This window comes from Hydractinia symbiolongicarpus, chromosome 1 (genome assembly GCF_029227915.1).
Source record: "Hydractinia symbiolongicarpus strain clone_291-10 chromosome 1, HSymV2.1, whole genome shotgun sequence".
Classification (NCBI taxonomy): Eukaryota; Metazoa; Cnidaria; class Hydrozoa; order Anthoathecata; family Hydractiniidae; genus Hydractinia; species Hydractinia symbiolongicarpus.
In genome coordinates this window covers 15261897-15276071 of record NC_079875.1, presented here as the reverse complement: position 1 = coordinate 15276071, position 14175 = coordinate 15261897, and the positions used below count along the sequence as shown (strand labels likewise).

The 14175-nt window shown below is 32.2% G+C and overlaps 1 protein-coding gene across 3 annotated transcripts; it reads left to right on the top strand.

Moving 5' to 3' along the window:
• Positions 1-495: 495 nt before the first annotated feature.
• On the top strand, positions 496-9148 carry LOC130642207 (28S ribosomal protein S29, mitochondrial-like). Of its 3 annotated transcripts, none has more exons than XM_057449304.1 (14): positions 496-780; positions 857-920; positions 1419-1511; positions 2032-2133; positions 3016-3121; positions 3290-3382; positions 3797-3933; positions 4316-4396; positions 5035-5105; positions 5333-5408; positions 5574-5639; positions 6704-6796; positions 7994-8102; positions 8303-8944. In XM_057449304.1, the coding sequence occupies exons 2-14, from the start codon at positions 858-860 to the stop codon at positions 8365-8367; spliced, it is 1155 nt and encodes a 384-aa protein (XP_057305287.1). In that variant the 5' UTR covers positions 496-780; position 857; the 3' UTR covers positions 8368-8944. The 3 variants fall into 3 exon arrangements, with proteins under 3 accessions (XP_057305287.1, XP_057305278.1, XP_057305294.1); XM_057449295.1 differs by lacking the exon at positions 8303-8944 and adding an exon at positions 9011-9148 and having other exon boundaries at positions 497-780; XM_057449311.1 differs by lacking the exon at positions 8303-8944 and adding an exon at positions 8994-9148 and having other exon boundaries at positions 498-780.
• Positions 9149-14175: the final 5027 nt, after the last annotated feature.

Sequence of the window (14175 nt, the reverse complement as noted above, 5' to 3'; positions counted from 1 at the left end):
GTTGTTTTGAAAAAGGGAAAATAGAGATTAAGAAATGCATCCCCTCAAAAATAGACAGTTTCAAGGAATTTCAGTTTATTTGATGAAGTTTGGTTCTCGCTATGTTTTATCTGTAGTTGAAGTATAAAACACAGAAACGTTAGTGTGGTGTTAACTTAAATCTTGAGCATTAGCACTGTGATTTAAGTGTACCAAAGTCTCTTGTACAATCTGTCAAAGATAAGTGGATCCTAGAGAACACAATGCAACGATGCAATGTTTTTATTTTTTGAAAGAACCTTAAGTTTACTTGTTTGAAACATTTTCTAGTTCTTCTCTATAACTGAAAATTCACAAAATGTGTAATAAAATTGTTGAAAATTTATTTAACATTTTTCTATGCCTTTAAACCTTAATATCGATCTTTGTTAATTACGGGTTTCATTTTTTTGTGGCTTAAGCCAGTTTTGTGCTACTAACACATTGCACATTTAACTTTAAAATCTCATTTAAAAACTTTTTAAACCACAGTTTTATGTCCATTAAATTGTTTTGTAGAGACTAAAATCAGGAAAAGTTATGGAGTGTTTAAAAACACAAGCCATCTTTTTACTAATTTATTTTGATTTGTAAGGAGATTGTTTTTATGACAACTACACATTATCTAGAAGAGTTTAGAAGCAAAAGAACTGTGTTGAATATATTCATTATCCTTTTTTTACAATCATATATTTTAGCTGATAAGATCACACAAATACTTTCAAATTTCATATATCTGCAACTCTAAAAGAATTTAAAAAGGTAACAGACTGTTTATTTGTTTAACTTTTTGTATCGTTACCATTACTTGTGCTGTAACCATTTTCTTGTTTCTTAGGATGCATTGTACTAAATGTCTAAACCGAAATGCAACACAATTACATAAAACATTTCAAAAACAGGTCAGTATATCCACACAATTATAGGAAGGTTAAATACGATTAAAATACGCTGGCCCCTGAATAAATGTTATGTCAAATGCAATTTCACATTGGTAGTGTTAATTTAGTAATTTCTAACCAGCTGTTTTATCTGATAATTTAATGTATGATCAGAATTAGCTTTATGGGTTTCACAAAATGCTTCTTCAAAGCCTAAGAGTTGAATATAAGTTAGGAGTTGGAGTCCCCATTGCAGCCGTTGTAATTCAAATTCGGTTGCATCGTAGATTTTTTGCATGTCGACGTGTTAACAGAACAGGCATGTAAATGAAGGCATGTTAGCATTGGCAATTGCTGCGACATAAATTATAAAGGCTGTCATAGTGTACTAATACCAAAAGATTCGTTTATAGGTCTAGATATTGTCATTTTATTTAAGTATTGTTATTGTTGTACGAAACTTCGTATTTTACCCTATCACATAACATGTTACCAGTTTTGATATTTTGTTGATTTTAGTTGCGCTCATGGAAGCGATGCTTGAATGCTTCAACTGAAATTACTGAAAAAGCACCCAATGAAATACCATATCATATTTGTAAAAACGACCCTGTACGTAGTGAATTTTATTATTTTAGAACATTAATTAACTATAAGCAATATGGATTTTTGTATTTTATTAGTGAAAATGCTAAAATCACTGAATTTTAAGTCATTTTTATTTGTAGAACATTGTTTAAGTGCTCAGTATGTGTGTCAAGAAATTTATATGTCTGATTTGAAAAGAGTCTCACTTTCGACATAAATTGTCTTAGTCAGTGATAGGGAAATATTTTTCTGATAATTTTTTATGTTTTTATATGTATTAGTTAAATATATGTCTTTTAGGTAACTTAGGCACAGAAAAAAGAAAAAAGAATTAAGGATATTAGACCTTGTAGTAGAGTGTTAAATTACCTGTAATTATTACACATTCAACTTTTTAAAATAGTGTATTTATTTCAGTTAAAGTAGATGCAATGAAATTAACCAAAAAGTTTTTCAACTTTACTTTTGAATACAACCTCCAAGTTTCACAATGTTTCGTATATATATATATGGTAATTTCCATAAAATCAAAATCCTTTTTTAGACTCAACACACAATGGAAGACTACTCCAAGTTATATATCATACCGAATAATGAAGTACAAGGCAGATTACAACATGCTGTCCCATTACAATTTAAAGAATTTGTAAGCAGCCTAGTGTTTAGTTTAAACTCACAGGTTCTATAAATATTATGTACTAGTCCTTAACCCAAGGAATAATCCACAGGTTCGCCTGTCATTTGTATACCGTATTGGGTGCGTCTCACTACTTGCAGTACCATTTTGGGTGACAGACAGACGCATACGGGTATTATAATATAATGCAATAAATTTAAAGTATGTGTAATTCACTCTAAGACTTCAAAATTTCATAGTGTGCAAACAGTATAAATTGCTCCATTTTTAGATGGTCCCTAAATTTGACCTGTCCAAAAGGATTTTCAAAAATAAGAAATGCAGAACTAGGATTAAAATATATATCAGGTTTGTCTCTTGATTCTGCTTTAAACAGTGTTATAGGATTTAATTTCAAAACACCAAAGATGTGTTTTAAAAATTTTCCCACAATATTTGAACTGGAAGAAAGAAAAAATTTTAAAATCTAATTTTGCGGCAATGAAGTGACATTAACACAAATTCTTTGTTTTATGTAATATATTCCATCAAAAAGTTCATTTTAGGAAAGTACTTTAATAAGGAATAAAGATTTTATTTATGCTATTTTCCATTAAAAACACTGAAATCATTTTGCTGTAAATCTAAGACATAGAAGCTCAACCTTGTATTTTTGCCCAACTAGGAATTATTGTTAATGGTTTACATTTTTCATCAAGCTTTCAACCAAACTTATAAATTCTCTTTACCGCTATGTTAAAATTTAAACCATAAGGGTGCTATTAAGCAACAACAAAAAGTTTTTTATGGCAACTTATTAACACAAAAAAATCTTAATTAACACAAAAAAAATCTTTCAACATCAGAATTCACTCCAGGATATTTAAGAATCTTTGTTTCTTTTCATTTCAGTCCGACATAGTTCGAGAAAGTGGTATAATTCTCCGTAAACCGTCGCTTAGTATTTTAAAAATATTTCAAGAATCGAAATTACACCCTCCACCAAAGATTTTGCTCTGTATCTTTTCTTATTAACTGTTCAAACGGGCTTGCCTTTCACCAGTGTGATGTTAGTATTGTAGCATTTTTTATTTGAAACTACTCTAGAGATATGCTCGATTACGTGACCGGTTTTGATATCAATGTATCTTTGACGCCGTGTATTATTTTTCTTAACAACAACAAGATGGTCCTGTAGGTAGTGGGAAGAGCTTGTCTCTCCTCCACATCATTCAATATTGTTTACTCAAAGACTGGGTTGTACTGCATGTACCAAATGGTATTGATTAAGATTTTATTGTGCAATGATTATAGGCTGTATTTTTTTCCCTAGAATGGAGCTAATTAGAAAACTATGTGGTCTGAAATATGATTGGTTAATACGATTTTATGTTATAAAGTGAAAGTTAAAATAAGTGCAAATTGTTGAATTAACACTATGTTCAATTTTTTTTAGTCTGTCTGTCTGAAATTTTTCGTAAATAAAGATTTCCTTAAGTGGAGGCACTTTTAGCTGCTTTTTTGAGATAGGGCGCTAAACTAAAAAGGAGGTAACTATCCATGTTGCCGATATGGTTTAGAAAATTTTCGTTTGTGTTGCTTTTTTTCAGCACTTATTTATCTGGTATTCATTAACAAAAATTTTTAAAGATTCAATTTTTAACACACTATTTCTTAATCAATATTTATTTAGGTTTTCACTTTATCGATCGTCAAGGTAGAACGCCTATCCAAGAATCACAATGGAGGACTGCACGTGTGGATCAACCGGAAGAAGCAATGTTGTGGTTAAATCAATTTCGAAACATGAACCCAAAATTTCTGGAAGAGGTTAGGCAAAGGAACCTTTACAATTATCTATTTCTAAGGGGCTACCTAATGTCTTCCCCTTGCAGAATCTTTTGAAATTAACTTTTAAGCAGCATTCCCTGACGCTAGCTATCCAATCTAATCAAATCACTATTCTCTGGTATTGACGTTATAGAAAAAGATTCTAACCTCTATTTTCACAATGACAATTACTGTTATAAATGTGACAGCATTTACCACTGTTGCTGACTATTTAGGAATAACATTGAGGCTTTTTATGATAAAGTAATGCTTACATATATGGGGAGAACCTGATTTTTTATTTTGTCAGTCGTTATCAGTAGAATTACTTCTAAAATATATTTACTTCTTACGTTAACATTAACGTTCTGGTATGTTTCAGACTAAAACAACTCAAGTGTATAAATGGGGAAAAAGAGAAAGTACAGACAAAGACCAGCCATTGTTACACGTTGTAGAACAGGTAAATAATGAATTATAGAACATGGTATAATCTGCTTGAAAAAGGCATCAACAAATTATTGTTCTTTTATTTTGAAATGTCATTCCTCTTTCTTCATTAAAAGGTTTCTTTTTTGCCAAAGTTAGGTAATAAGCTCCTAAAGTTTGCGTTGGAGGTGTGCTTTAGATATACTCAACTTTTGTTGGCTTGTTAGGTTATCGTTTTAAAAATTAAGTGTAGTTTGAAAGGTCAGTTGGATCAGCTCAAAAAAAGAAAAATGACCTCTGTTACCAGATTCATACGTTATATTTTGGTCCTCTAAATCTCTCTCTTCCAAGAAGTTTAAAACTCAACTTTCAAATTTTGACATTCTTCTTTACACTGTCAGCAGATCACATTTTCTTTTTGATAAACAACCGACATTTTTTTGGGAAAAAGGGTTGGTTCCGTAAAATGTGCTTCTCTAGTTTTAAAACCTAATTTTTTTGCTTATGAGCGGTGCATGTGCTTAACAACATAAACTGAATGGTCAGTCTCAGGTTAAAGGACCTTGAATTTATAAGACATCATATAGGTGCTTTAAATTTTTGTATAATTTATACCATGTACTGTTAATTGTATATTACCAGGAAAGTATAATAGGGTTGTTTTTTTTATAGGGCGTTGGCCGAAGCATGTTCTCCACTGATGCTGTTGGTGTTATATTAAAAGAAATTCAGCAGAATACAAGGTGAAGCATGCTTTATGATGTATTCAGGTTGTTAGTACAATCTTTTTTCTCCCATAAAAATTCAGTCAAATCTAAATGACACCTTAACTTTCCCGGTCCTACGCCGACTTTTATATAGAATCCATGCATTTTTTAAGCCTGTAAGATGGTTTTGATGCAGTTAAGTTAATCTAAGAATAAAACTTTACCAGATGGCGTACATTGTTACCGAATTATTCCTTTTTTAGTCTTAAAGTGTTGTATGCGGTTGATGGCTTTAATAGTTTCTTCGGAAAGACATCACACAAATTAAATGGAAGATTGGTAAGCCACTGATTTTGTAAAACGTCTATGCAGATTAGTACAATGCTGTAGCATACATTTATTACAGTGTAATGAAATATTGTATCATGTAAACAATATAAACCTGCGGCCCAGATAATGCGCAAAATTGATTGGCTAAAATTCGAATGCTTCTTATTGGTTTAGGTGAATCTGGAAGAACTATCTTTGATTCGCCATTTCACGAAACTGTTAAAACCGGAATATTCTCTTGTAAGTTGAATTTTTTGCTGACATAGTACCCAACTTCCCGTCTGGGAAAAGAGAGGGTTTCTACTATTAGAGTAGCTGTAAATACCCGTGGATTCTCCCGATGGTTTAAATTGATGGGAATTTCTACAGGCTTATCAGCTAGTTGTGTATATTGTTTTAAAAGTTTATGTTCGCATTTTTAAAGTCATCACCAATGCTAGAAAATAAGAAATTACATCAATTTATGTCTTTATCTGCGTATTTTTTCTTAATGATTATAGATTATTGTTATTGATTATTGTGATTATTAAAATATATATAATATATAAAATACAATGCAGATAAAGCCATAAATTGATGTTTTTTTATTTATGCTAACATGTTTTTGTTGATTTTGGTCATGGAAATAATACAGTTCCATCGAATGAGAAAAATTAGTTGTTTTTTAAGAAAATTTGGGAATTTGGGAAACCTGAAAAAGTCAGGGAAAGCAAGAAAATACACCTTCAGAAAAATATACAAGTCAGTGTAAATACAAAAAAAAAATAGTAAATACAATACGATAAATTACCACGTTAATTTTCACCTAATAAGAAAATTGTTGTTTACTTATTAAGGACGAAAAAATATCCATTCAGCCTTAAATGGTATGTGACACAAAATCAACGTTTTGAATATCATTTTAACATCCTTTTTTTGTATACCAAACTTTATCGAAAACGAAGCCTTTATAATTTTAAACCAATTTTAACCTAAAAACGGTATTTCGGTGATAAAAATTTAAAACAGTATCAAGGCGACCGAATATGAAAATGTTGACGTCACAACACTTTTAGAATCCTTTTTATGCCTGCTATGGCAAATTCTATGGAAAAAAAATGATGAAAAAATGACGAAAGGTAAAGACACAGTCAACAAGTCATATCACGGTCCACCCATCTCACGGTCCACCCAGGGCACATGTCAAGAAAAATGGCGCTGCGTGCAAACTAGGCATATTTAAAAATAAAGCTGAAAAAAATAATCTCGCCACGGCCCTTCATATCGTGATTTAGTTTCTTGAAATGTAATTTTGTCTCTTTTAGCCAAACGGAGCATATGTTATGGCAATGTCCCAATCCTCGCATTATTTAGTCAAAAAGGCTGGATACGAAGTTAACGAGATATTGCCAGATGAAGTAAGTTACTACTGAGGTATTTTTTGCCGTTTGTCCACGCCTACGAAAAAAATGACTATCGGGCAAAAGGAAGGACCCTGTGATTGCTATTCCTTCCTTATTATCGTAGCTATTATCTATATTATAAAACCCGTATACGTCTGTCTGTCTATCTATCTGTCTCTGTCTGTCTGTCACGCAAAATGGTAGCTTAATTGCGCAATAGCGAGAAGCACGCAATGCGGTATAAAAAGGACGGGCGAACCCGTGGATTTTCCACGGGCTAACGACTAGTCAATCTCAATTCTTCTAATTTTTGATATTGCAGCTATTTTTTTCTCGTTTGTTTCATATGTTTCAAATTCCCACCATTTAACAACTTCACCTAAAGATATGGCACGAAGATACTGAGTTTTAAAATACCTTTGTCCCTTTATGCAATGTATCAGTACTTTAAGTAGGATGTTGGATGCATGGTGTTGCATTTTCTTTTGTTTGCAACGTGTCGCTAGCATAATTTCTCTTTCTTACAAATGGATCACGTGAAAACTAAAAGGCTTATTACAGCCCCGAACTTAGGATTTATTTTTTAGAGGTAGAAACATTCGTAGGATAAAAACTTTCGCGTTTATTATCATTTTCGCGAAATTTACGCCTTTGGAAGTAATAAATCAAAAAAGCACGCAAAGTCATTGATTTTGTTTAGTGAATTTTTTTTTACCATAATGAAAAAACGGGGACATATCAAAGTTAGTAATGCATTTCTTCTTTAATAATCAACTACAATGATATTTTTCTGCGAACATTTCTTGGATATCCCGATAATGGATGAAGACTTTTAATTACTAATAATAAGAGAACAGAAGGAGGAAAAGAGGATTGTTGCCATTCTTGAAATATTTCCCCTTGCAATAAAGTGATTTTTGATTTTCCCGAAAGTTTTTTACGCGAAATTCGTGCCGAAATGACAATTAGCGAGAGTTTTTGTCGCAAATTTTCCGACCGCGAAAATTTCAAAATCATCTCATAAATCTAGTGGCTGTCCAGATTTACTTTTTTACCACCCTATCTTATTTATTGTTAAGATAGGCTGGTCCTTTTTTTTCTTTTTTTTTACATTCACTCGCATTTTCCTTATAATGAACTATTCTGTATCATTTCTGTTGTCCCAATCCAATGTATGTGTATTATACTCACATTATCTCGTGACATCCTCAGGTATTGCATGGTTTGGGTGATTACACAGCAGTTGAAGTCCCATATTACAACGATCAAGAATATGAAACGATGATGAAGTATTACCGTGAAAAAAGATGGATGACAAAAGGTAATTTCATAGAGTTGTTTTCTTGTGACCAACATAGGCTTTCTATGACGTAGACGCTATTGCACACTTGTCAATTTTCAGAACAGTTTTCGGACGTCAGACACAGTACTTAGTATTTTAGGTTATTTGGTTAAATCCGATATCTCAAACTGCGACAATTCTTGCTGACGTCAGCACGGGTTATTTTCTCGGTTTTATAGTTTGTTCCACAATTCGAAAATCACAGGGAGTGCAACGTTCCTCGCCGATCCTACACATCTGCTAAAGCATAACTCTTGCAGCTTTTCGGCTTCGAAGAATTTGACAAGAGATGCTGTTTCGTCATTTCGAAATATGGCCAATAAACTGCCATTTTCTAAGTATTTATAAACAGGATTGTAGAAATTTTTGTGTTCACATCACGTGAACAGCTTTGGACATTTCCATTAAATAGCTGTTTAAGAAAGCGCGTAAAAGATTTGATTGCGCGACGAGCAGACTGCTTTTAGCGAATTTCTTGCTAAAAAGAATAATAGCAGCCCCGAACCGCGCGTTAAAAAGCTTCCAAAATTTTCGAGAATTTCAAACTACATTAGTTTTACCTTAATCGCAGCCAAAATGAAACTCATGGCAAAATTCTCCTTTCCCCACTTCAATGTTTTCTCGGGATACCCGAAATATACCCGCTTGGTTGAAATAATTTACACAGTATAAAGCAACATTGCAAGGGGAGCCTATCTAATTCACATCCGGGCCGACATGTGAACAGAGTATTCAGGTAAATAAAATCACGCTTGTTTTGCCGACACGAATCAATTTAAAGTAGTAAGGCTGCAAGAGGAAAAACGGACCAAATCAGCAATTTTGACATGTTTTTCAGCCTCTTTTATTACATTTTGTTCACGATTGCAGATTGCAATTTGTTTTAGAACTGACCGATTCATTATTGCAACAAGTAAAGTTCATGACGGCAGCAGATCCAACACTGGTACGGAAATTTTGCGCCAACATGTAACCAAATGTACCAACATGTAACAATATTAAAGAATATATTTTTTAATTCGGAAGTTCTGATTTCTTGTTTTTATTGTATTGGTTAGTCGTCTTGTTTCACGGAAGTTGATGGTAATAATAATTTTTTGTACGTGTTTAACGGAGATAAATATTAAGGAAGTTAACTATTACTGTCTCTTTGCGGTTTTCTTATAGTAATTCATGTTTCGAAAGTCCTTTACCAAGGACGAAATTTTTGTTTCGTGGTATCGGTAAAAAATAAATGTCGGCCAAACTGGCATAAAATTATGTTACTGTTAGCGATTATTTTGTTTTCGTAACTTTCACGGTAAAATCCATCTTTGTCCCTAGGGTTTGTTGCCTAAGGGCCGCTAGCGCTTACTTGACGGCTAAACAAGTAATTTCGCCGCCCGCGTGGATGTCAAAAAGGAAAAAAACCCTGGGGACAAGGTTGCAGGTGCAACAAAGCAAAATTCGCGAAAAGTAATTTTGTGTTAATGTAAAATTTCTTCTCACGTCGTGAAAAAGGTCAAATTGTCAGATCCAGTCCTCAAAACAAAGACGCGGAGCTTTTGACATTGAATTAAACTTTTCAATCGATTTCTTAATTGCTGATATAATTTAAAATAAAATAAAAATTGTGAATGTTTTCATAAAAAAATTAATATTTAAGACACTAGATAACTACTCTTTTAACGACCGTGAAATTATAATACAATACCCAGTACTAAAAAAATAATAGATCATTAAAAAAAGCCATTTAAAAGCAAACTCGTTCCCAGGATCCCTTACGCTTTTTTATATTGGGTACGGAAAAAAGAAGAACTTCTTGGCGTCCTCCCAATTTAAAAAAAGCAAAAAGAGGTCCTGGAGACGACTTTAATTTAAAAAAATTGATCATATTGCAAAAATATATCTACTTTTTTATCGTTAAAAGTTATAAATCTACCCAGGTGAAGTAACTAATCGTTTTGTCGATCTTTTTATTTTTATTTTCACAGGCTAATTCTTCGTACTTCGTACATAACCTGGTTCTCAGATTTTCACCTGTTCATCCTTGTTCCCAGGGTTTGTTCCCTATGTCAAAGCCGCTAGTGCTTACTTGACGTCAAAAAGGCAAAAGCCCCTGGGGACGAGGTTGTCACCTGATCAACAGCAAATAAGAAGAGATGCTGCATGAAAATACGAACGTCTGTTCGGGGGAAAGTGAAGGGAGGGTTATACATCGAATTGCTCAATTATGTTCGCGTGATCACTTTAAAGTTATTTGCTGTCACCTGACGTTTGAAAATAATAATTTTGTGCTCTATTAAAAAAAGGTGAACTCTGACATTACAGGTAGCAAGATAAAAAACAAACGAAAATTGTGGTTTACTGTGACAAAGTTTAAGGAAGTTATAGTAGAAGGTCAATTCGTGGTTTTGTCGTGGAATTTGACATCGTTGTTTACAGGGAAATAAGCTATGTATTTGACCTTGGAAGGGCAAGGTTATGTTAGGCAAGTTAACGATAGTATTTGTATTAAAAATAACGTGAAAAACCATCTCTCACTTTAATGTTAATGCTTTTATTTGAATAATTCCCAACCCCTGGCTAAAAATTACTTTAACACCCCTTCGGTAATAAAGGAGGAGAGTTAGAGGAGGGCGTCTATTACCCACTAGGGCGTCTCAATCAAGATTTAGTTCAATATACGTACGTAATGTACGTATATTGAACTAAATCTTGATTTTTTTTAATTGCTGTTGTAATTTCTCATAAAACATTGTAAAGTCTTCACAAGAAATTTATAATTTATGACACTTATGATAACTACTTTTTTAAAGACTGAAATTAAAGTACAATACCCAGTACTAAAAAAAAATTATTACCTACTTCCCCTCAGCAGAGGTCACTTTCGATCACTTGTGTAAATACACTAATTAATTATCGCGCCTACCTATCAAGTGCAACCTCTTCCCAAGGGCATTTTGCTTAGGATTTGGTTTGTGATAACTCCTTTAAGTAAAAACCCTGGTACCAAAGTTGCGTGAAATAACAGTGCTAAGGAGGTCAAAAGTATTTTGAAGTTTACTCGAAAACAGAAATTGCTCATTGTTGCTCTGGTATCTAAGAATTAATATAAAAATTTGGGCGGAATTAAAATTCTTGGCAAGCTATCTATCACTGTGGATGAATGAATTTAATAATAAAAATACTATATTTTGAATCAATATCAAAGGTGTTATTGGTTGATTAGGGTTAACTAAAATAATATTATTGCGACATTCATTTTTTTCTTCCCTAAACGTGTGAAACGTGTTTCTTTCCATGTGGGAACATGGAGCCGAGGTCAGCCTCTTTTTTTTGCAATTACTAAATAATAATTGTAAATAATAGTCATTGTTGGTAATATAAATGATAAAAAGATATATTACAAATCGTAATGAGATAATAGATCTATTGATTATTTTGTTTCCGTTACTATGACAAATTAGCTCCTCGTGAAATTAAACACACGTGAATGGATCGTTTAAACACGTGACAAAGGCGTAGCCATAACTAGTCACAACTTTTCAAATAAAAGGGTAAGATTGTAAATTGTTCGTTCTTCCTTTGAAGACTAAAATATACCAATAAATTGGATTTGAAGCAGCCATGTTTGATCTAAAATGGACCTTTTTTTGTGTTCGATATTTTTTTGAGGGCTTGGGGTGGGCGAAGGGATAACGGTTGACAATGGTCCTATTCCAGCCCCCCTGCCATTGACTCCGCCTAATAATTCACAATTTAATTCCTGTTTTTCCAAAAGTACACACACCTGTGTCAATGTCTTATCTTTGCGAGAGTTTAAAATGGTTGTAAACAGTAGGGCAAAAGTTTGCGAAAGTGCTGGTTACAGTATATTTCGTGTCATATTATTGAGTTTATACTTAGAGTAACCTCGTTCCTAGGGCAAATTTTCTTTTGATAGGTTTGTTAATTATGTAAGGGCAAAAAGGCCCTGGGCACAATGATAATGGTAGTATCTTTTTTTTAATTTGCTTGTTAAAAATATGCAAAATACCCTGGAGAAGAGATTGAGATCAAATCAACGCACCTCCTATCTAATTTGCTTTTTTGTTTAACTCAATCATCAGATTTTTAAAATTAATAATGTGTTTAAGAAATTCAAGAAGTTTATATAAAAAGTTTGGTGTTGGAGATGATACGTTGGTTGATCACGGAGTTTCAAAATTTAACTGTTAAATCGATATTTAGGTACATGTCGTGTCGTCCTGTAATGTTAACTTTTTATTGTTACCCTTCCACGTATAATTTACGCTCTTCTATGTTTGATATTGTACAAATAATAATAAATAAAACAATTTAGGTACCAGTTTTAATCGTCAATTTATATCTTTTTGTGAAAGGGAAAACAAAGGCATGCTTTACTTTTGTTTTAATTATAGCGATATTATGAAGAACATAATAAAACCCGTAGTCTGTTTGACTTGGCGCAAGAAAAAATCGTGCCACAGACACACAAAATATTCACAAAATGGCAAATGCGACATATGTAAGATGGGCGAATTTTAGTAAAATTTTTCCACAGGCTAATAGCTAGTTTTATTGGTTTGATGTTAATATTTGCTGATTTTTTGTTAAGAAAAAACAAACCGTTTGAGGGTCCTGGGTTAGAGTTGTATTTTTTGTTGGCATTATCTTAATTAGGTCATTGCCCTTTCCTGTAGTCCTTCTAAATCATCTGATGAAAAGTAATTTATGTAGTTATGGAGGATCATAAAAAATTATATCATTGTAAAAAATACACACAGATACTTAGTTTACATTTTGGCAGTTTTCTTTTTTTTAATATTTTGATAAACTTGGTTTTATATAAATGTATTTATTTGAATGAATAAAAATATTATGTTACTCAAAGCACTGTGGTGGAGTGCTTGAATGACTTTTTAACAAAACATAATTGATTGATGATAAGGAAAAAAGCAATGTCACGTTTTGTGGTGGTGCGAAAACCAGTTATCGACACGTTTAAAAGGATGTTTGACGATGAAAAAAATCCCACAAATCAGATAGAGATGGCGACACGAAAAAAGCTAATGTATATAGTGTTTTGGCGCGGTAAAGCTTTGTTTTCACTGGCAGCTGATAATCTTCTTAATAACTTTATAGAGAGAAGCTGTTTCTCAATCAAGAAATTGTCCTGTGCAGCTGAGACTTTTATAATTGATAGTCATATTTGCGACACAAAGGATTCGCAGTGTATTGATATGGTAGTGAAAATCCAATATCAGATAAAGACTGATCTCCTATGGAGCTTGTTCCGTCTCATTAGCAATCTGCCGACAGATCAACGCGGCAATTTAATGTTTTCAACTGTAGTTTCTCGATTGGTTAAAAAATATAGCATGTACATCGCAAGTCAAATGACGTCGGAGTGCATTCTATCATCGCTTGATGTGTATGAGGATAATGTATACAGTGAACTGATTAAACAGCTGCCTCAATTTCATGTTGACTTGTTAGGATATAGAGTATTATCGGTAGAATTGTCATCAAAGCATGGCTGACTGAAAACATGATTGATACTTCTTAGATTAAGGAAATCCTGGAAAAAAAGATGTTAGCTGAAGTGTTAAAACGAGATTTATAGGACACAACGCTTGGTAAATACCTCCGGCTGACCGGAATGAAATACAGATACACAATTAATTAGTAGAAAGCTAATTAATCATTCAAATATATATATATATATATATATATATATATATATATATATATATATATATATATATATATATATATATATATATATATATATATATATATATATATATATATATATATATATATATATATATATATATATATATATATATATATATATATATATATATATATATATATATATATATATATATATATATATATATATATATATATATATATATATATATATATATATATATATATATATATATATTGCAGTGTTGTCGTGGCAATCCAAAAAATTCAAGACGCTTGCAGAAATTTAATTTTTCGATGTATTGGCTTTTTTATTTTCCACTTAAACTCGTTCCCACGACTCTTATTTTGA

Excerpts from the sequence above, each read along its gene's own strand:
- LOC130642207 (XM_057449295.1), top strand. The coding sequence starts at position 858 with ATGCATTGTACTAAATGTCTAAACCGAAATGCAACACAATTACATAAA. Across the intron at positions 921-1,418 it reads ATAAAACATTTCAAAAACAG|TTGCGCTCATGGAAGCGATG; the intron begins GTCAGTATATCC and ends TGTTGATTTTAG. Across the intron at positions 3,934-4,315 it reads ACCCAAAATTTCTGGAAGAG|ACTAAAACAACTCAAGTGTA; the intron begins GTTAGGCAAAGG and ends GGTATGTTTCAG.